The sequence below is a fragment of the Pleurodeles waltl genome, chromosome 10 (genome assembly GCF_031143425.1).
Source record: "Pleurodeles waltl isolate 20211129_DDA chromosome 10, aPleWal1.hap1.20221129, whole genome shotgun sequence".
Taxonomy (NCBI): Eukaryota; Metazoa; Chordata; class Amphibia; order Caudata; family Salamandridae; genus Pleurodeles; species Pleurodeles waltl.
This window is the reverse complement of record NC_090449.1, coordinates 494,003,789-494,026,282: the sequence shown is the minus strand read 5'-3', so window position 1 is coordinate 494,026,282 and position 22,494 is coordinate 494,003,789. Positions and strand designations below refer to the sequence as shown.

Sequence of the window (22,494 nt, the reverse complement as noted above, 5' to 3'; positions counted from 1 at the left end):
GACTGTGAGGTGCTAGCTTGTGTGGCCTGACCCCGAAACCCTCCTCTAAAAGGTGTTTTGCGGAAGGTGTTATAAGATCCTCTGCTCTGCGGGGAGTAGAGTGCGCCCATGGCCTTGGCAGTGTCCTTCTTGAGCTTTTCTATGGCTGTGTCGACCTCCGGACCGAACAGAAGTTTTTCGTTGACTGGCATGTTAAGCACTGCCTGCTGAATTTCTGGCTTGAATCCAGACGTTCTGAGCCATGCGTGCCTACGGATGGTAACCGACGTATTAATGGTCCTCGCGGCTGTGTCTGCTGCATCCATGGAGGAGCGTATTTGATTGTTGGAAATGTTTTGACCCTCCTCAACAACCTGTTTTGCTCTTTTTTGCAGATCTTTTGGGAGATGTTCAATGAGATGCTGCATCTCATCCCAGTGGGCTCTGTCGTATCGCGCTAGCAGCGCTTGTGAATTTGCGATGCGCCACTGGTTTGCTGCTTGGACAGCAACCCTCTTCCCGGCTGCATCGAACTTCCTGCTTTCTTTATCTGGGGGAGGTGCATCCCCAGAAGTGTGTGAATTTGCCCGTTTTCTGGCAGCCCCTACCACCACAGAATCTGGTGGCAGCTGAGAGGTGATGAATACAGGGTCCGTAGGAGGCGCCTTATACTTTTTGTCCACCCTAGGCGTCACTGCCCTACTTTTAACTGGCTCCTTGAAAATGTCCTTTGCATGGCGTAGCATGCCTGGGAGCATCGGCAGGCTTTGGTAGGAGCTGTGGGTTGAAGAGAGGGTGTTAAATAAAAAATCATCCTCTACTTGTTCCGAGTGGAGTTCCACATTATGGAATAGTGCTGCTCTAGCCACCACTTGTGAGTAGGCTGTGCTGTCTTCCGGTGGTGATGGCCTAGTTGGGTATGTGTCTGGGCTGTTATCAGACACTGGTGCGTAGTACAAGTCCCACGCATCCTGATCTTGGTCATCGTGGCTCATGGCGGTGTGAGCTGGCGAATGTGACGGGGTGTAAGTTGGCGAAGCCTGAGTTACAGGTGGAGGTGAGGGAGGAGGTGTTACCTTTTGTGCTGTTTGTTGCTGAGAAGTAAACTGAAGGGTTCTCTTTCGTTTGACAGGTGGAAGGGTACTGATCTTCCCAGTCCCCTGCTGAATAACGATACGCTTTTGCGTGTGATCCACGTCAGTGGATTGCAGTTCTTGTTCAAATCTATGTTTCTTCATTTGAGAAGACATAGAATGCTCTTCAGTATAGGAGCCAGAAACAGGGTCTGATGTCGCTTTTTTCGGCTCCGAAAACCCTGTCGATTGTTTTTTCGGCTCCGAGGTAACCTTCCTCTTTTTCTGTGCCGAAAATTCTTGGCCTCTATGGTCTTCGGCGCCACTGTCTCGGCGTCGATCCGTGTCGACACCGAACTCTCGGTGTCGATGCTTCTGTTTAGCACTCTCTCGGTCCCGAGGGGGCTGCGTGCCGGTGTCTCGACCGGAGTCGGACGATCTCGACACTGAATGGGCCTTTTTCGGTGCCGATTGTTGGTCACCGAGAATTTGGGTGGAGCCATGGCCGGTTGGCAGTGGCGTCCCCTGGGCCTTCTTTCCTTTTTTAAGGTCTGATCTCGACGTCTTACTCACAGTTTTTGTAGAGTCTAGCTCGTCGGAGTCTGAATCCTGGATGGAAAAGGATTCCTCCTGTTCCTCTTCTGTCTCGAACTGTCGACGCTCTTTTGGCGTGGACGCCATCTGCAGTCTTCTCGCTCGACGGTCGCGCAGAGTTTTTCGGGACCGGAACGCCCGACAGGCCTCACAGGATTCTTCGCTGTGCTCGGGTGACAGGCACAGGTTACAGACCGAGTGTAGGTCCGTATAAGGATATTTGTTGTGGCATTCGGGGCAGAATCGAAACGGGGTCCGTTCCATCGGCGTTGTTCTCCACGCGGTCGGGCCGACTAGGCCCCGACGGGGTGCCGAAATCTACCCCGAAGGGCACCGAAGCGCTTCGATGTTCAACGCGTCGTCGTATGTGTCTATCTCGAACCGGATCGCAACGATACCGTCGAAAATCTTCCGTTTTCAGCTATCTTTCCGTTCCGAAACTCGGAGCGACAGGAACACGTCCGAACCCGATGGCGGAAAGAAAACAATCGAAGATGGAGTCGACGCCCATGCGCAATGAGCACAGAAGGAGGAGTCACTCGGTCCCGTGACTCGAAAACACTTCTTCGAAGAAAAACAACTTGTAACACTTCGACCCGACACCAGATGGCGAGCTCATGCATACCATGTGTATCTACAGCGACAGATGCCATCGAACCTATAGTTACAGGTAATTAACTTATTTCTTACTCCAGTATTGGAACTTTCATAGATTCACATGCTTTAATCAGACTATAAAGCAGTACTTGCAGCACACTGCATTGACAATAAATCGTTGGAATTGCTGACAGATAGCTGCCTTAACCAGAAAAAGGAAAGAAAAGGCCTACGGAGATGTTCAATTGATCTGACCACAAGTGGAGCGCTTAGATAATGCGAGCAGTCCCTGTGATGGAATTGTTGAATGAGCCCTCTTTTTGAATCCATTGGAGGTCTAGTTCCTCTTGCAGGGGGAGATTCTCAGACAACAAAAAGGAACTAGCTGAATGCAAGATGACATCATCCCCAGAAGAAATTTGTAGATGTGTACTGTAAGGAAATGCCTCCTTGGCATGGTTACCCCCTGACTTTTTGCCTTTGCTGATGCTATGTTTTGAATTGAAAGTGTGCTGAGGCCTGCTAACCAGGCCCCAGCACCAGTGTTCTTTCCCTAACCTGTACTTATAATTCCACAATTGGCACACCCTGGCATCCAGATAAGTCCCTTGTAAGTGGTACCCCTGGTACCAAGGGGCCTGATGCCAAGGAAGGTCTCTAAGGGCTGCAGCATGTCTTATGCCACCCTGGAGACCCCTCACTCAGCACAGACACTGCTTGCCAGCTTGTGTGTGCTGGTGAGAACAAAACGAGTAAGTCGACATGGCACTCCCCTCAGGGTGCCATGCCAGCCTCTCACTGCCTATGCAGGTATAGATAAGTCACCCCTCTAGTAGGCCTTACAGCCCTAAGGCAGGGTGCACTATACCATAGGTGAGGGCACCAGTGCATGAGCACTGTGCCCCTACAGTGTCTAAGCAATACCTTAGACATTGTAAGTGCAGGGTAGCCATAAGAGTATATGGTCTGGGAGTCTGTTTTACACGAACTTCACAGCACCATAATGGCTACACTGAAAACTGGGAAGTTTGGTATCAAACTTCTCAGCACAATAAATGCACACTGATGCCAGTGTACATTTTATTGTAAAATACACCACAGAGGGCACCTTAGAGGTGCCCCCTGAATCTTAACCGACTATCTGTGTAGGCTGACTGGTTCCAGCAGCCTGCCACACTAGAGACATGTTGCTGGCCCCATGGGGAGAGTGCCTTTGTCACTCTGAGGCCAGTAACAAAGCCTGCACTGGGTGGAGATGCTAACACCTCCCCCAGGCAGGAGCTGTAACACCTGGCGGTGAGCCTCAAAGGCTCACCCCTTTGTCACAGCACCGCAGGACACTCCAGCTTAGTGGAGTTGCCCGCCCCCTCCGGCCACGGCCCCCACTTTTGGCGGCAAGGCTGGAGGAAACAAAGAAAACAGCAAGGAGGAGTCACTGGCCAGTCAGGACAGCCCCTAAGGTGTCCTGAGCTGAGGTGACTAACTTTTAGAAATCCTCCATCTTGCAGATGGAGGATTCCCCCAATAGGATTAGGGATGTGACACCCTCCCCTTGGGAGGAGGCACAAAGAGGGGGTACTCACCCTCAGGGCTAGTAGCCATTGGCTACTAACCCCCCAGACCAAAACACGCCCTTAAATTTAGTATTTAAGGGCTTCCCTGAACCTAAGAATTTAGATTCCTGCAACTTACCTGAAGAAGAAGGACTGCTGAGCTGAAAAACCCCCTGCAGAGGAAGAACAGAAGACACCAACTGCTTTGGCTCCAGACTTACCGGCCTGTCTCCTGCCTTCCAAAGAAACCTGCTCCAGCGACGCTTTCCAAGGGACCAGCGACCTCTGAATCCTCTGAGGACTGCCCAGCTTCAAGAAAGACTAGAAACTCCCGAGGACAGCGGCACTGCTCCAAGAGAACTGCAACTTTGTTACAAGGAGCAGATTTAAAGACCCCTGCAACTCCCCGCAAGAAGCGTGAGACTTGCAACACTGCACCCGGCGACCCCGACTCGACTGGTGAAGAACAACCAACTCAGGGAGGACCCTCCGGCGACTCTACAACTGTGAGTAACCAAAGTTGTCCCCCCTGAGCCCCAACAGCGACGCCTGCAGAGGGAATCCCCAGGCTCCCCCTGACCGCGACTGTCTGAACTCCATTTCCCGACGGCTGGAAAAGACCCTGCACCCGCAGCCCCCAGCCCCTAAAGAAACGGAACTTCTGTGCAGGAGTGACCCCCAGGAGGCCCTCTCCCTTGCCCAGGTGGTGGCTACCCCGAGGAGCCCGCCCCTTGCCTGCATCGCTGAAGAGACCCCTTGGTCTCCCATTGAAAACTAAAGGAAACCAGACGCTTGTTTGCACACTGCACCCGGCCGCCCCCGCGCTGCTGAGGGTGTACTCTGTGTGGACTTGTGTCCCCCCCGGTGCCCTACAAAACCCCCCTGGTCTGCCCTCCGAAGACGCGGGTACTTACCTGCTGGCAGACTGGAACCGGGGCACCCCCTTCTCTCCATTATAGCCTATGTGTTTTGGGCACCTCTTTGACCTTGGCACCTGACCGGCCCTGAGCTGCTGGTGTGATAACTTTGGGGTTGCTCTGAACCCCCAACGGTGGGCTACCTTGGACCAAAAACTGAAACCTGTAAGTGACTTACTTACCTGATAAAACTAACATTACTTTACCTCCCCCAGGAACTGTGAAAATTGCACTGTGTCCACTTTTAAAACAGCTTATTGTGTTTTATGTGAAAAGTATACATGCTAATGTAATGATTCAAAGTTCCTAAAGTACTTACCTGCAATACCTTTCAAATGAGATATTACATGTAGAATTTGAACCTGTGGTTCTTAAAATAAACTAAGAAAAGATATTTTTCTATAACAAAACCTATTGGCTGGATTTGTCTCAGAGTGTGTGTTCCTCATTTATTGCCTGTGTGTATGTACAACAAATGCTTAACACTACTCCTTTGATAAGCCTACTGCTCGACCACACTACCACAAAATAGAGCTTTAGTATTATCTCTTTTTGCCACTATCTTACCTCTAAGGGGAACCCTTGGACTCTGTGCATACTATTCCTTACTTTGAAATAGTGCATAGAGCCAACTTCCTACATTGGTGGCAGCGGTGGGATACAAGACTTTGCATTTGCTGGACTACTCAGCCAATACCTTATCACATGACAAACTCCAAAAATTGTCATTAGAAATTGATTTTTGCAATTTGAAATTTTTCTAAATTCTTAAAAGTCCTGCTAGGGCCTTGTGTTAGTCCCTGTTAGCATTTCTTTTAGAGTTTAAAAGTTTGTTAAAAGTTTGAATTAGATTCTAGAACTAGTTTTAGTTTCTTAAAAAGTATTCCAACTTTTAGAAGCATAATGTCTAATACAGATGTGAATGTGGTGGAACTCGACACCACACCTTACCTCCATCTACAGATGAGAGCTAAGGTCACTCTGTAAAATCAAGAAAATAACAATGGGCTCTAGACCTACCAAACAACAGCTCCAGGAGCTGTTGGCAGAGTATGAAAGAGCCAACCCCTCTGTGGATGGCAACACAGAGGATGAGGATAGTGACTTGGAGGAAGATTCCCCCCTACCAGTCCTATCTAGGGAGGACAGGGCCTCTCAAGCCCTGACTCCACAAATACTAGTCAGAGATGCTAGTTCCCTCACAGGAGGGACCAACTTCTCTGAAATCATTGAGGATAACTCCAGTGAAGAGGACATCCAGTTAGCCAGGATGGCCAAAAGATTGGCTTTGGAAAGACAGATCCTAGCCATAAAGGGAAAGACAAGAGGTGGGCCTAGGACCCATCAATGGTGGCAGCAACATAAATAGGGTCAGAGATTCTCCTGACATGTTGAAAATCCCTAAAGGGATTGTAACTAAATATGAAGATGGTGATGACATCACCAAATGGTTCACAGCTTTTGAGAGGGCTTGTGTAACCAGAAAAGTGAACAAATCTCACTGGGGTGCTCTCCTTTGGGAAATGTTCACAGGAAAGTGTAGGGATAGACTCCTCACACTCTGGAAAAGATGCAGAATCTTATGACCTCATGAAGGGTACCCTGATTGAGGGCTTTGGATTCTCCACTGAGGAGTATAGGATTAGATTCAGGGGGGCTCAAAAATCCTCGAGCCAGACCTGGGTTGACTTTGTAGACTACTCAGTAAAACACTAGATGGTTGGATTCAAGGCAGTGGTGTAAGTAATTATGATGGGCTGTACAATTTATTTGTGAAAGAACACCTATTAAGTAATTGTTTCAATGATAAACTGCATCAGCATCTGGTAGACCTAGGACCAATTTCTCCCCAAGAATTGGGAAAGAAGGCGGACCATTGGGTCAAGACTAGGGTGTCCAAAACTTCCACAGGGGGTGACCAAAAGAAAGGGGTCACAAAACCTCCCCAGGGGAGAGGTGGTGAGACAGCCAAAAACAAAAATAGTAAAGAGTCTTCTACAGGCCCCCAAAAACCTGCACAGGAGGGTGGGCCCAGAGTCTCTTCACAAAACAATTCTGGGTACAAGGGTAAAAACTTTGATCCCAAAAAGGCCTGGTGTCGTAGCTGTAGTCAGTCTGGACACCAAACTGGAGACAAGGCCTGTCCCAAGAAAGATACCACTTCTAACTCCCATTCAGCTAAAACTGGAATGGCCAGTCTCCAAGTGGGATCAACAGTGTGCCCAGAGCAAATCAGGTGTCACACTGAAGCTACATTAGTCTCCGAGGGTGGGGTGGATTTAGCCACACTGGCTGCCTGGCCCCCTAACATGCAAAAATACAGGCAGCAGCTCTTAATTAATGGGACAAGTGTAGAGGGCCTGAGGGATACAGGTGCCAGTGTCACCATGGTGACAGAGAAACTGGTTTCCCCTGGCCAATACATGACTGGACAAACCTATCCAGTCACCAATGCTGACAATCAGACTAAAGTACATCCCATGGCTATGGTAACTTTAGAGTGGGGAGGGGTCAATGGCCTGAAACAGGTGGTGGTCTCCTCAAATATCCCAGTAGACTGTTTGCTTGGAAATGACCTGGAGTCCTCAGCATGGGCCGAGGTAGAACTGAAAACCCATGCAGCCATGCTGGGTATCCCTGAACTGGTGTGTGTCAAGACAAGGGCACAGTGCAAGGCTCAGGGTGAAAAAGTAGAGCTGGAGTCTGGAAGAAAGGCCCAGCCTACCAAGAGGAAAGGAAAGTCAGCTGGGAAACCAGCTGCAACACAGCAAGAAAAAGAGAACCTCTCTTCTCAGGAAGAAGTTCTGCCCTCTGAGGGAACTGAGCCTATGGCGCTGGAACCTTATCAGGTTGAGCTCTTAGGCCCAGGGGGACCCTCAAGGGAAGAGTTGTGTAAGGGACAAGAAACCTGTCCCTCTCTTGAAGGCCTTAGGCAGCAAGCTGCTGAAGAGTCCAATGGCAAGAAAAATGGAACACATAGGGTCTATTGGGAAGATGGACTCCTGTACACTGAGGCAAGAGATCCCAAACCTGGTGCCACTAGGAGAGTGGTAGTGCCTCAGGGTTTCAGAGAGTTTATTCTGACCTTAGCCCATGATATTCCCCTTGCTGGGCATTTGGGACAAACCAAGACGTGGGAGAGGTTAGTCAACCACTTCTACTGGCCCAATATGTCCCAGAAGGTTAAAGAGTTTTGCCTCTCCTGCCCCACCTGTCAAGCCAGTGTTAAGACAGGTGGGCATCCAAAGGCCCCCCTTATTCCACTTCCAGTGGTGGGGGTCCCCTTTGAAAGAGTGGGTGTGGACATAGTTGGTCCACTAGAACCTCCCACAGCCTCAGGAAATATGTACATCCTAGTAGTAGTGGATCATGCTACTAGGTATCCTGAAGCTATTCCCCCTAGGTCGACTACTGCCCCTGCAGTAGCCAAGGCCCTCATTGGTATCTTTACCAGAGTGGGTTTCCCTAAGGAGGTGGTGTCTGACAGAGGTACCAACTTCATGTCAGCATACCTAAAACACATGTGGAATGAGTGTGGAGTGACTTACAAATTCACTACACCATATCATCCACAAACTAATGGCCTTGAGAGATTCAACAAGACATTAAAGGGCATGATCATGGGGCTCCCAGAAAAACTCAAAAGGAGATGGGATGTCCTCCTGCCTTGTCTGCTTTTCGCTTACAGAGAGGTGCCTCAGAAGGGAGTAGGATTCTCACCCTTTGAACTTCTGTTTGGCCACCCTGTAAGGGGACCACTTGCTCTTGTTAAAGAAGGCTGGGAGAGACCTCTTCATGAGCCTAAACAAGACATAGTGGACTATGTACTTGGCCTTCGCTCTTGAATGGCAGAGTACATGGAAAAGGCAAGTAAAAACCTTGAGGCCAGCCAACAACTCCAGAAGTTGTGGTATGACCAAAAGGCTGCACTGGTTGAATTTCAACCAGGGCAGAAAGTCTGGGTTCTGGAGCCTGTGGCTCCCAGGGCACTCCAGGACAAATGGAGTGGCCCTTACCCAGTACTAGAAAGGAAGAGTCAGGTCACCTACCTGGTGGACCTGGGCACAAGCAGGAGCCCCAAGAGGGTGATCCATGTGAAACGCCTTAAGCTCTTCCATGACAGGGCTGATGTAAATCTGTTGATGGGGACAGATGAGGACCAGGAAGCTGAGAGTGAACCTCTCCCTGATCTCCTCTCATCAGACCCTAAAGATGGCTCAGTGGATGGAGTGATCTACTCAGACACCCTCTCTAGCCAACAGCAGTCTGACTGCAGGAAGGTCCTGCAGCAGTTTGCTGAACTCTTTTCCCTAACCCCTGGTCAGACACACCTGTGTACCCATGATGTGGACACAGGAGACAGCATGCCTGTCAAAAACAAAATATTTAGACAGTCTGACCAAGTTAAGGAAAGCATCAAGGTGGAAGTCCACAAGATGCTGGAATTGGGAGTAATTGAGTACTCTGACAGCCCCTGGGCTAGCCCAGTGGTCTTAGTCCCCAAACCTCACACCAAAGAAGGAAAGAGAGAGATGAGGTTTTGTGTGGACTACAGAGGTCTCAACTCTGTCACCAAGACAGATGCTCATCCCATTCCTAGAGCTGATGAGCTAATAGACAAATTAGGGGCTGCCAAATTCTTAAGTACCTTTGACTTAACAGCAGGGTACTGGCAAATCAAAATGGCCCCTGGAGCAAAAGAAAAGACAGCATTCTCCACACCTGATGGGCATTATCAGTTCACTGTTATGCCCTTTGGTTTAAAGAATGCCCCTGCCACCTTCCAAAGGTTGGTGAATCAAGTCCTTGCTGGGTTGGAATCCTTTAGTGCAGCTTATCTTGATATTGCTGTCTTCAGCTCCACCTGGCAGGATCACCTGGTCCACCTGAAGAAGGTTTTGAAGGCTCTGCAATCTGCAGGCCTCTCTATCAAGGCATCCAAATGCCAGATAGGGCAGGGAACTGTGGTTTACTTGGGACACCTTGTAGGTGGAGGCCAAGTCCAGCCTATGATCCAGACTATTCTGGACTGGGCAGCTCCAAAAACCCAGACTCAAGTCAGGGCATTCCTTGGCTTGACTGGGTACTATAGGAGGTTTGTGAAGGGATATGGATCCATTGTGACAGCCCTCACAGAACTCACCTCCAAGAAAATGCCCAAGAAAGTAAACTGGACTGTAGAATGCCAACAGGCCTTTGACACCCTGAAGCAAGCTATGTGCACAGCACCAGTTCTAAAAGCTCCAGATTACTCCAAACAATTCATTGTGCAAACAGATGCCTCTGAACATGGGATAGGGGCAGTTTTGTCCCAAACAAATGATGATGGCCTTGACCAGCCTGTTGCTTTCATTAGCAGGAGGTTACTCCCCAGGGAGCAGCGTTGGAGTGCCATTGAGAGGGAGGCCTTTGCTCTGGTTTGGTCCCTGAAGAAGTTGACCATACCTCTTTGGTACTCACTTCCTAGTTCAGACTGACCACAGACCTCTCAGATGGCTGATGCAAATGAAAGGTGAAAATCCAAAACTGTTGAGGTGGTCCATCTCCCTACAGGGAATGGACTTTATAGTGGAACACAGACCTGGGACTGCCCATGCCAATGCAGATGGCCTTTCCAGGTTCTTCCACTTAGAAAATGAAGACTCTCTTGGGAAAGGTTAGTCTCATCCTCTTTCGTTTTGGGGGGGGGGGGGGGGGTTGTGTAAGGAAATTCCTCCTTGGCATGGTTACCCCCTGACTTTTTGCCTTTGCTGATGCTATGTTTTGAATTGAAAGTGTGCGGAGGCCTGCTAACCAGGCCCCAGCACCAGTGTTCTTTCCCTAACCTGTACTTTTGATTCCACAATTGGCACACCCTGGCATCCAGATAAGTCCCTTGTAAGTGGTACCCCTGGTACCAAGGGCCCTGATGCCAAGGAAGGTCTCTAAGGGCTGCAGCATGTCTTATGCCACCCTGGAGACCCCTCACTCAGCACAGACACACTGCTTGCCAGCTTGTGTGTGCTGGTGAGAACAAAACGAGTAAGTCGACATGGCACTCCCCTCAGGGTGCCATGCCAGCCTCTCACTGTCTATGCAGGTCACCCCTCTAGTAGGCCTTACAGCCCTAAGGCAGGGTGCACTATACCATAGGTGAGGGCACCAGTGCATGAGCACTGTGCCCCTACACTGTCTAAGCAATACCTTAGACATTGTAAGTGCAGGGTAGCCATAAGGGTATATGATCTGGGAGTCTGTTTTACACGAACTTCACAGCACCATAATGGCTACACTGAAAACTGGGAAGTTTGGTATCAAACTTATCAGCACAATAAATGCACACTGATGCCAGTGTACATTTTATTGTAAAATACACCACAGAGGGCACCTTAGAGGTGCCCCCTGAATCTTAACCGACTATCTGTGTAGGCTGACTGGTTCCAGCAGCCTGCCACACTAGAGACATGTTGCTGGCCTCATGGGGAGAGTGCCTTTGTCACTCTGAGGCCAGTAACAAAGCCTGCACTGGGTGGAGATGCTAACACCTCCCCCAGGCAGGAGCTGTAACACCTGGCGGTGAGCCTCAAAGGCTCACCCCTTTGTCACAGCACCGCAGAACACTCCAGCTTAGTGGAGTTGCCCGCCCCCTCCGGCCACGGCCCCCACTTTTGGCGGCAAGGCTGGAGGAAACAAAGAAAACAGCAAGGAGGAGTCACTGGCCAGTCAGGACAGCCCCTAAGATGTCCTGAGCTGAAGTGACTAACTTTTAGAAATCCTCCATCTTGCAGATGGAGGATTCCCCCAATAGGGTTAGGATTGTGTCCCCCTCCCCTTGGGAGGAGGCACAAAGAGGGGGTACTCACCCTCAGGGCTAGTAGCCATTGGCTACTAACCCCCCAGACCAAAACACGCCCTTAAATTTAGTATTTAAGGGCTTCCCTGAACCTAAGAATTTAGATTCCTGCAACTTACCTGAAGAAGAAGGACTGCTGAGCTGAAAAACTCCTGCAGAGGAAGAACAGAAGACACCAACTGCTTTGGCTCCAGACTTACCGGCCTGTCTCCTGCCTTCCAAAGAAACCTGCTCCAGCGACGCTTTCCAAGGGACCAGCGACCTCTGAATCCTCTGAGGACTGCCCAGCTTCAAGAAAGACTAGAAACTCCTGAGGACAGCGGCACTGCTCCAAGAGAACTGCAACTTTGTTACAAGGAGCAGATTTAAAGACCCCTGCAACTCCCCGCAAGAAGCGTGAGACTTGCAACACTGCACCCGGCGACCCCGACTGGTGAAGAACAACCGACTCAGGGAGGACCCTCCGGCGACTCTACGACTGAGTAACCAAAGTTGTCCCCCCTGAGCCCCCACAGCGACGCCTGCAGAGGGAATCCCCAGACTCCCCCTGACCGCGACTGTCTGAACTCCATTTCCCGACGGCTGGAAAAGACCCTGCACCCGCAGCCCCCAGCCCCTAAGAACTGAACTTCTGTGCAGGAGTGACCCCCAGGAGGCCCTCTCCCTTGCCCAGGTGGTGGCTACCCCGAGGAGCCCACCCCTTGCCTGCATCGCTGAAGAGACCCCTTGGTCTCCCATTGAAAACTAAAGGAAACCAGACGCTAGTTTGCACACTGCACCCGGCCGCCCCCGCGCTGCTGAGGGTGTACTTTGTGTGGACTTGTGTCCCCCCCGGTGCCCTACAAAACCGCCCTGGTCTGTCCTCCGAAGACGCGGGTACTTACCTGCTGGCAGACTGGAACCGGGGCACCCCCTTCTCTCCATTATAGCCTATGTGTTTTGGGCACCTCTTTGACCTTTGCACCTGACCGGCCCTGAGCTGCTGGTGTGATAACTTTGGGGTTGCTCTGAACCCCCAACGGTGGGCTACCTTGGACCAAAAACTGAAACCTGTAAGTGACTTACTTACCTGTTAAAAGTAACATTACTTTACCTCCCCCAGGAACTGTGAAAATTGCACTGTGTCCACTTTTAAAACAGCTTATTGTGTTTTATGTGAAAAGTATACATGCTAATGTAATGATTCAAAGTTCCTAAAGTACTTACCTGCAATACCTTTCAAATGAGATTACATGTAGAATTTGAACCTGTGGTTCTTAAAATAAACTAAGAAAAGATATTTTTCTATAACAAAACCTATTGGCTGGATTTGTCTCTGAGTGTGTGTTCCTCATTTATTGCCTGTGTGTATGTACAACAAATGCTTAACACTACTCCTTTGATAAGCCTACTGCTCGACCACACTACCACAAAATAGAGCTTTAGTATTCTCTTTTTGCCACTATCTTACCTCTAAGGGGAACCCTTGGACTCTGTGCATACTATTCCTTACTTTGAAATAGTGCATACAGAGCCAACTTCCTACATGTACTGAAAGACTTTCTTCTTTGAACTCTGCTTGTTAGAGATATGAGCTTGGTTTGTCTCTCCGCTGAAAGAAAGGCCTTGTCCCTGATCGGGTCTTATCACCCCTAAAAAGGTTGTTACTCTTGTTGGTAAGATCTTTGACTTGTTCCAATTTAGAGTGAGACCCAGTTTGTCAAATAATTCCATGCAAGCCCTCATTAAGTAGTGAGCCTCTTGATATCACCACGCTTTTATTAGCCAATTGTCTAAATATGGGAAAAATCTGATTTTTTCCTACTCAGCCTAGCCACTACTCAAGCTGGACACTTTGTAAAGATTCTGGGGGCAGATTTCAAGCCAAATGGGAGAACTCTGAACTGGAAATGGCTGCCGGCTACTGTGAAACGCAGATATTTTCTGTGAGCAGATGAAATCAGGATTTGAAAGTATGTACCCTGTAGATCCAGGGTTGCCATAAAGCCTCAGTGATTCATGTGGAGGAGAAGTCCTGCAACGTGACCATGCGAAAGGTTTGAGGTATTTGCTAAAGTCCCCGAGATCAAGAATGGGACGCCATCCCTCCCAGTTTTTGAGTACTAGAAAGAAACTGGAGTAAAAAATAAAAAAATAAAAACTGCCCTCTTCTGAAGGAACTCTATAGCCCCCTTCTTTAGCATGGTCTCGACCTTCAGCCGGAGTTTTTAGATGCTTTTCAAGGAAGCTATGTGGAGGGCGTGAAGCTGGGATTTGGATGAACTCCAAAGTGTGGCCATATTTAACTATCAATAATACCCACTGGTCCGATGTTATTTCTTGCCATTTCCGAAAAAAGTGAGATATTCTTCCCCCTATTCTGTGAATTGGTGGGGATGTAGCCGGAGCCTGTAAGCGGTCATTGGCGTTGAACTGCATCCTTGCTCTGACGCGCTCTACCCCCTAGGGGGCATGGAACAGGACGGCTAGGGGTGGCTGTTTCTGAATACTGCGGTCGGAACTGCTGAGTCGCATACGAGGGATAACAAAAGTTTTGAAAACTCCCTCTATTTGATGGGACTCCATGACCCCTGGAGGCTCGAAAAGGCAACTTTTTGAACTGTAGGGTCCCCAATGATCTGGCGGTGTATCAGTTTTTAAATCACTTGCAAGGCTTCATACACGTGTTTCTCCCCCCACCCCCCACATAGGCTGTGGTACTGGGGTGGCAGGGACCAACAGTGAAGGTTCTGCTGGGATTTTTTCCAACTGTGGTGCCGACAGAAACCTTTTCTTGTAATCGGACAACATAACCTGCAGATCAGAGATAAGGGAACTTGGGATACAGACCATATGCTCTGGCACACCTGGTTGGTCTCTGAGAATAATACTGCTGAGAATATTCCTCTTCAACACTTAATGTAGAGCGGGGAAGGACTATGGGCTGCCGCAAATGGCCCATCATCAGAATCCTCCTCCAGTAGATGGGCTGGAAGAAAAGGTGACACCTTACTTGGGGATGTGGCATGCGGAGTTACATCCCCTTTTCCAGTCAAGACCGGAATTTATCGTCGATGGTGGACGCCGGTGCTGTTGACGAAGTAGTATCCATCCGCGAGAGTCCGCCTCTGGTCTTGGTCAACGGTGTCGCCGACGATGCAGTCATCTGAATAGTCAACGACAGTGCCATCTGAATCAGACGACATCCTTCTCTTCAATGTCGACAGTCTGGGTTTAGTTACCGTCGACGTATACGACGAACAGGAAGCAGTCGAGAGGCTGGTAACTGTCGACGTTGTCGATGCAGCCGCTGTATATGTTCTCATTGACGACAGTAGAGTCGTAGTCAACCGTGTCATCCGGGGCTGAAGGTGGCTTTCTGAAAGTAGTAAGAACTTTCGGTGGAGACGTGGAAGGCTCTGAAGAAGATTTAGACCCCTCCTTTGAAGTTGAAGGCCGATGTTTACACTTTGAGGAAGATTTCTATGCATGAGGTGATGTTGATAGGCTGCGGCCTTCACCAGACCCCTGTGAGGTCTTTTTGAATGTTTGAGGGGTGTCCTGATCGCTTTTCAGAATGAGGCGATCTTGGTCTCTTTTGGGATTTCTCAGAAGACCTGGAAGATTCCTCACTGTCAGAATCTGAGACAGGGTTCTTCCTTGTTTCAAGCTTTTGGAGCCATATAAGCAGTCTTCCCTCTCCATCCTTCAAAGTTTCAGGAAAAAGTACGACATACCTTGCATTCAGCAGCAGAATGTTCAGGATAGAGGCAACCTATACAGTCTATGTGGATCCTCAGAGTGGAGCCTTTTCTTTCAACATGTACAGCAGGCTCTGAAGAGACTTTTCCTCTGTCAGACATTATGGTGATAATGTCAGGCTCCAGAAATTCTGAGTGTGAATGAGAAACGCAATGATGAAGAAATCCAGATGTAGTGGCAAAATCTACTTCAACAGGAACAAAATGAGCAGAGCTCAGAGGAGACTCCCTAGCCTGACGTGCGGAAGAAAATCTGAGGTACAGGAGCTTCTCAGGAGGGTTCTAGAGGGTGGGGTTTTCTGATTGGTTAAGGCTGCAGTTTGGTCCTTTTTCACATAAGGACTTGGATATATTACTAAAAGTAGAGGTGTGAGTTATTGCTGTTATGTCTTTGGGGACATTGGCTTTTCTAAGGTACCGGGGACTCCCATCTCGACGACGGGGAATGACATGTGAATCTATGAAAGTTCCAATACTGGAATAACACGTCCCATTTCCTCACTCATTCCTAGGAATAAACACCGGTCAAAACCTGGAGTTACCTCAGTGAAATATTTAGTTAACTTACATTCTAGGCCCACGCTCCGAAGAGAACTCACAGTGGAAAACAATTATAATTCTCTTTCCTTCATATGGCACAATGGGTTTCTTCAGCAGCAAGGATTCAACATCCTGTTCCATGTGAAGGTTGACCGCACCCTTAAAAAGAACATTTTGAAAAGATGAGTAACGAATCTATGTTTAGTAGGCTGCTGGCCTCCATCCAAAAAATGCAAGAATAACGGAAGAGAGCAGTGGGGAATTAATGCAACTCATGGATTAAAGCGTGGTCACACAAGCAACACAAAATGCAAAAATTAGAGGCCTTGAAGTACAAGGTCTATTTCAAATACCTGCACAACAATTTGAAAGCAAAAATTAATTTAAAAAGCCATCCATCAAACTTGAGAAAAAAAAATAGACGCACCATACTTTCAAATTGTAACAAATCCCCCTTGGGGACACACAATGTAATCTACTGGTTGATGATGCCGATTATGTCACAAATCATAATCTATGTGCAATTACTTTAACCACCTTGTCTGGTTCATGTTCTCTTAAAAAAAAAAAAAAAAAAAACACACGCCAAATACGGCTTCTGACCATCAGTATTTATGTTCAAATTGTCAACCAGCCCATGCCAGATAAAAGACTGCCTCAGTAAATCCTTTCCCTTTTTGAAACATTAGTTGGAGACCACTGTTCTGGTAAGTGACACACTCTCCACGTTATCACCAATGCCCTTTAACACATTTAAGGAAATTGTACTTAAAAAATAAAATAAAAAACATTTTGGCTTTTCTCTCAAAATTGTGCAGCAATACACCTAGGCAGGTCCTTACTCGGTGCACCAGAAGATATTGGAATATTTCAAGGTTAACCTTTCAGATCCTGTGGCTCAATATCAAATTTATATGAAAAACCTGCATCAATAACTAAATTTTTCAAACTTTGCAGGCTATCTGAATCAACTTTGAAACAGCTGGACTCAGGAAATGGCTGCAGGCTAGCAACCCTAAACTGCCATTCCTCATTCTGCCATTATTTACACAATGCCCTTCGCCAGTAATCTTATCTGTGGCAGTGCTCCCCAACCCATTAATATCAATGAAACCACTACCCTTCATTGTTCAAAGGATGTGCATCACATGGCACCCTATAAGGGAAGTAACATAAGGTTATGAAGGGCTGGGCGAAGACGAGTTGGGAACAAAAGCACAGTGAAAGGACAGGTACAGTGGTAATTAGTCAGATTTCAGTGGTGAGGACAGTAGCATTTGTACAAGCTTCATGTACACTGCAACTCAGAGATGTTTTGTCACTCCCTATATCACTCAGTAAAATCAAGCCCTAGATGAAGATACGAGGCTCATCTCTATCAGTGTATAAGCCCCTCAATGCAACTAAACATTCCAAAAAATCCCCACTGTCCCCATCTGTCCTCTTCTTGTACAAAGACCTCCTGCTTGGTAGTTAGATTTGCATAACAAAACAAAAAAGCAGAGAACACTGCATTCTACAGCTGGAGGAAAAGTCAATTACTCCTAATCATAGATGCGTCACAGGTAATTCTCTTTGAAACCTAGGAATATCTACACATCTGCAGGATGACCAGACCACCAGTATGAATTTTTTTTTTTTTATAATTAAAGCAACTGAAGGAGGAAATATTTATTATATTTTGGTGTTATAAAGTACACCCAATTAGTCAAATTAAAAGTATAATACAAGTAGCTAACACCACTGTGCTAAACTACATCACTGCCTTTACAGCATTGTTGCCATGCATTTAGAAAACAGATAGGTTGTATTGCGTATAGCTTAAAAAAAGAAAAAAGAAAATAAAAATACCTATAACTGAAATATTACAGATAATTAACTTTTCTTTTTGGATCTCTTCGATACTCATAAAATATTAGCTCACAACCATAACCTAAATTACGCTCATCCCTCAATAAGCACTCTGAATGTGAAGCACCAAAGAAATTCAAAGAAAATTATGAGCAGGAGGCTTGACCTCCAAGAATGTCCTAGCGTTTGAATCAATATATTAATTGCCGAACATGCAAACCAAACTCTTGGCTGGTGCTCTGTAAATGTCTGGACTGGGGACATTTAGCAGCAGGGCAGCAATAGCTGCATTTATTTCCCCGTGAAGAATGAACCTTAGAGTAAGAGAGGTGGATAATTACACAGTGTTTGACACCTCACTGTAATAGCATAATTTTGTAACACATCAAGTTAATTTGTAAAACTAGCTGAGCCCTGGGTAGCTGTGGCACAGACTACAGAGGAACAAGTATAAAGCATCAAGTACCCCAACTTAAAATAAGAAAGCTACACAAAAATTGAGACTAGATAATATAGGTTGCATTCTTATAAACATCTCTACAGGGGGGGGATCCGGATCTAAAGATATTAATTTTAGGAAAAACAATCACTTTCCACTCAGCGCCCTATATTTCCCCTGCCAAAATGGAATAGAATGCCAGTACCCTTACCGAAGCGCCAAGTAACAGGTAGGGTAGGCCGGACTGTGAAGCTAGACCATAAAATACCTAATAAATTTGGCATGGTAAAGCGCCCACCCAAAACGAAATTATGGCCAAGGTTACATCGGAGGAGTTTAAGGAGTTGTTAAATACTGTACAATCCCTGGAATCTTTTGGTAAATTACAGAACATATGATCTCCACTTGTGCACAGCTTCTACAATCAGCTCTGGCACCAAGAGTGGTTAACACCCTCCCCCCCAGCCCCCCCCAAAAAGTATTTACTATGTACCATGGTGTGGTTAATAATATAGCTACTAGGGCTATGCAAACTGGGGGTTGCAGTGCATCAGACGGTAAGAGTAGGATGTTTGCCTGGCAACCAGATCGTGGGTGGACATTCTGCTCTGATGGTGCAAACGAATACAAGTGGATTAAGCCGGGAACACAGCTCTATAGCATTAGAACAGGTGTCTAGAAAGGATAAAGTGATAGCTGACAAGGTTGGAAAAGTTAAAATTTCCCGATTTACTGCCTGCTGCATCACCTTATATGGTGGTGTTGGCTAATGTACCAAACCTCCCGCCAGCAGCGGGGACTAAAGAAACATGGATATCATGGATGACTAAAGCCATACATTGGCTATGGGAGAATCCAGGCTCTCACGCAAACTGTTTGAGGATATTAAAATGGTTATGGGAGTGAAATGGATGGGGAGGGGACAGAAAAAGCTATAGGAAGATTGTGTGGTCATGTCCTTTAAAACTCCGCGCCTTGTAGTAACTATATCAAATAGAGTGGGTGTGTGGGAGGAGATACCAAATCATGACTGCCCCCTGGTTACTTTAAGCAATCTTATGACTGGCAGAAGCGCCTAATTGCTCCTCAAGCCGGGGTGAAAGATTTCCCCCATTCATTACTAGTAACGGTTTTTCAAGTCTCGAAGGCTTATGACTATATGGACTTGATATTACTGCAATTCCCTCAACAGGGGACAGGGTGGTGCCTCATCCTGGATTCAAATGTGGTCTGCTAAAAGAGCTTAATAGCCCTGATGGTAATGGTGCAATAGTTCCCCCTGTACAGATGGCCGGACGATGGGATAGGGTTAAGTCATAACTCCCTGGAAGTCCTTCCTGTTACTAGAGTTGTATCTGGTACAGTGAAGACAAGGGTAGCATTTTGGAATGTGGCAGGTTTGCTGACTAAATTGGTAATAAACTGGAGTGAATTTTTAAACAGCTTTGACATACTTTGTTTTCAAGAGACTTGGGCAGTAAACCCAATTCATCTAAATGGCTACAGAACCCTTCATACCACTGGCAGTGCCATAGAATTCAGGGAGAGCAAAAGGGGTGGGATTTGTATTTATATGTCTTATTCACCGATGGCTTCCAGCACAAGTTCCACAATCCTTAAATCAGATTCGAATTGTTGAATTCTCAGCTACATGTGTGTTGGCATTAACTCATTTTTATAACATCCTGAAGGCGGAGGTAAAATCATTTCTGATTCAATAATAACATTTAAAAAAAATTAAAAAAATTGAAGCTATTAGGAATGGGATTTATAAGGATGTGGTATTTCTGTGGGAAGGGGATTTTAATGTTGAATTGTGCACCAAGGGATCAGATAAGATCTGTGGCATAAGTGAAAGTGGGTACGATAGGCATTCACACTTCAATATTAAAAAAAAAAAAAAGGTCACCATAGTGTGTGAGATCTGGCATTTTGTAACGAGATTTGTTCCCTGACAGTTCCATTTATGTATACATTTAATGGACGGGGGGAGAGATAATGGACGGATTATATGTTGGTAACCGACTTGCCGCGAGGGTTAGAAATTTTACTACCCACACTATTGCATGTAGTGACCATTACTCAGAGTATTGGCTTGGTTTACTGTTCAAGGATTGATCAGCTCGGGTGCTACATTTAAAAGTACTCCACAGTGGGTGATATTGATATTGCAAGGCATAATGGGTATTCCCTGCGATGGTCTTAAATAGATTCTCACAAGTTTTTAGATAAAGTTGATTTGTGGTAATAAACAGGCCACTGAGAAATGTTTAGTTATGGACACCAGTCTTGAAGATATTATTGAGGGTTTCCAGAGGACTCCTAGGGGCATTAAGGATGAACTGGTGGCTGCCAGCAGGGGCAGTAATAATAAGAGGTGGTTTGATGGGTTCTGTACTAAGGTCCCTAGTATATTAAAAACAGGCTTGCTTAAAAGCCCAAGCTTTAGTCACCATTGGAAATGGCCCTTTTTGCAGGGTTATCCCCAAACTTTTTGCCTTCTTCCTCCTATTTGTTTTAGGTCCGTTTTTCTGGTTTGTCTCTGCGCACTTTACCACGCTAATCAGTGCTAAAGTGCAAGTGCCCCCTATAGAAATTGTACGGTTGATTGGTTTATCCTTGATTGACATATTTGATTTACTAGTAAAATGCACTAGAGGTGCGCAGGGCCTGTAAATCATGCTACTAGTGGGCCTGCAGCACTGGTTATGTCACCGACATTAGTAGCCCTGTAAACATGGCTCAGACATGCCACTGCAGTGTGTGTGTGTGCGGTATTAAACTGCAAATTCGACTTGGCAAGTGTACCCATTTGCCAGGCCTCAACCTTACCTTTTACTACATGTATGGCACCCCTACGTTAGGCCCTAGGTAGCCCCATGGGCAGGGTGCAGTGTATGTTAAAGGTAGGACATATACTAGTGTGTTTTGTATGTCCTAACAGTGAAATACTACCAAATTCGGTTTTCATTGTGCAAGGGCTCTCTCTCTCATAGGTTAACAGGGGGGCTTCCTTTAAATATCCTTAAAGCGCAGATAAAAATGGGGAGTTGAGGGTCTTTGAACTCACAATTTAAAAGTACATCTTTTAGTGAAGTTGGTTTTTAAATTGTTTGTTTGAAAATGCCACTTTTAGAAAGTTGGCATTTTTTTGCTTATACCATTCTGTGACTCTGCCTGTTTGTGGATTGTCTGTGTGGGTCAGTTGGGCTGTTCACACCACTCCTCTAGACAGTGACACAAAGGGGGTCTGGGGTGTTGGCAGTTGCTGCTTCTGCCTGAAAAGAGTGCAACGGGTGAACTTTGCTGTGTGTCCTGCTTGAGAAAATTCTCCAAGGGCTTGGAGTAGAGCTTGCCTCTTGCTGGAAGTCTCAGGTACACCAAAGACTGCAGTTTCCTCGACCTGCAGCACTGGGAACTGTATGTTTTGTGCTGTTCAAGAGGGGAAACCACCTGGCCTGCACCGTGACCTGACGCCGCCACACGGAGTCGCATTGTCCCGTGACCCTGGTCTCACCAACGCCGTCATCAGACGACTTCACCGAGCCGCAGCTCGCACCGTGACCTGTGGGCCCACACTGCAGCATCGCCTGCTCCCACAGCAGCCTGGGCATCCCCGACGCTGCTCCAGATGACACCGGCGCCGCTGCCTGCACTGTGGCCTGTGGACACAGCTCGTGAGGTACACGAAGAACCATCCCATCCCGCACCGTAGCCCCGGTCCACCGACGCCTGAACCATCAACTCCTGTGTCGTCACCAGGCATCCTGCCTGCACTGTGGCCTGTGGACACAGCTCGTGAGGGTCACGAAGCACCATCCCGTCGAGCACCTCTGGCTTGGTCCTACCAACAACAGCGTTTCAGCAACTACACCGCTGCTGCCTGCACCGTGACCTGTGGACACCACACATCGCACCCCTGGTCTCACTGACGCGCACCAAGCCGCTGCGTGACCTGTGGGCACTGCACGTCACACCATCCACGCCGGCGCACCTGACTTCAGCCTGGAGTTCGATCTGCAAAGCATGTGACCTCAAGCGCCCGGAGACTCCTGCACCGACTCCAGAACCAACACCGCAACGTCAGTGACGCCGCTCTCCAGACACCGTAGGTGGCCCGCAACGCTGAGGCCGGCCTGAACTGTTGGTTTTGTTGATCACGATGTCGTGATAGCCCCAGGCTGAGCTAGCGACTTCAAGGAACTGCAGTTTTGAGTAAATCTTGCAGAATTCATTTTTCTTACTTTATGTTGGATTTTTATCCTATTTGGTCTTGTTTTATGTAGATAAATATTGGCTATTTTTCTACAACTGGTGTGGTGTCCTTTTGTAGTGTTTTCACTTATTACTGTGGGTTATGTGCAAATGCTTTACATATT

The 22,494-nt window shown here is 47.4% G+C and overlaps 1 protein-coding gene across 5 annotated transcripts in view; it reads right to left on the bottom strand.

Moving 5' to 3' along the window:
- Nucleotides 1–22,494, bottom strand: part of CDC25A (cell division cycle 25A) — a 179,736-nt gene that overhangs the window by 85,659 nt on the left and 71,583 nt on the right. For all 5 annotated transcript variants that reach the window (XM_069210821.1, XM_069210824.1, XM_069210823.1 and 2 more), the window contains exon 15: nt 15,854–15,984. In XM_069210821.1, coding sequence (XP_069066922.1) covers nt 15,854–15,984 — 131 coding nt within the window. The remainder of the gene's footprint in view (nt 1–15,853; nt 15,985–22,494) is intronic.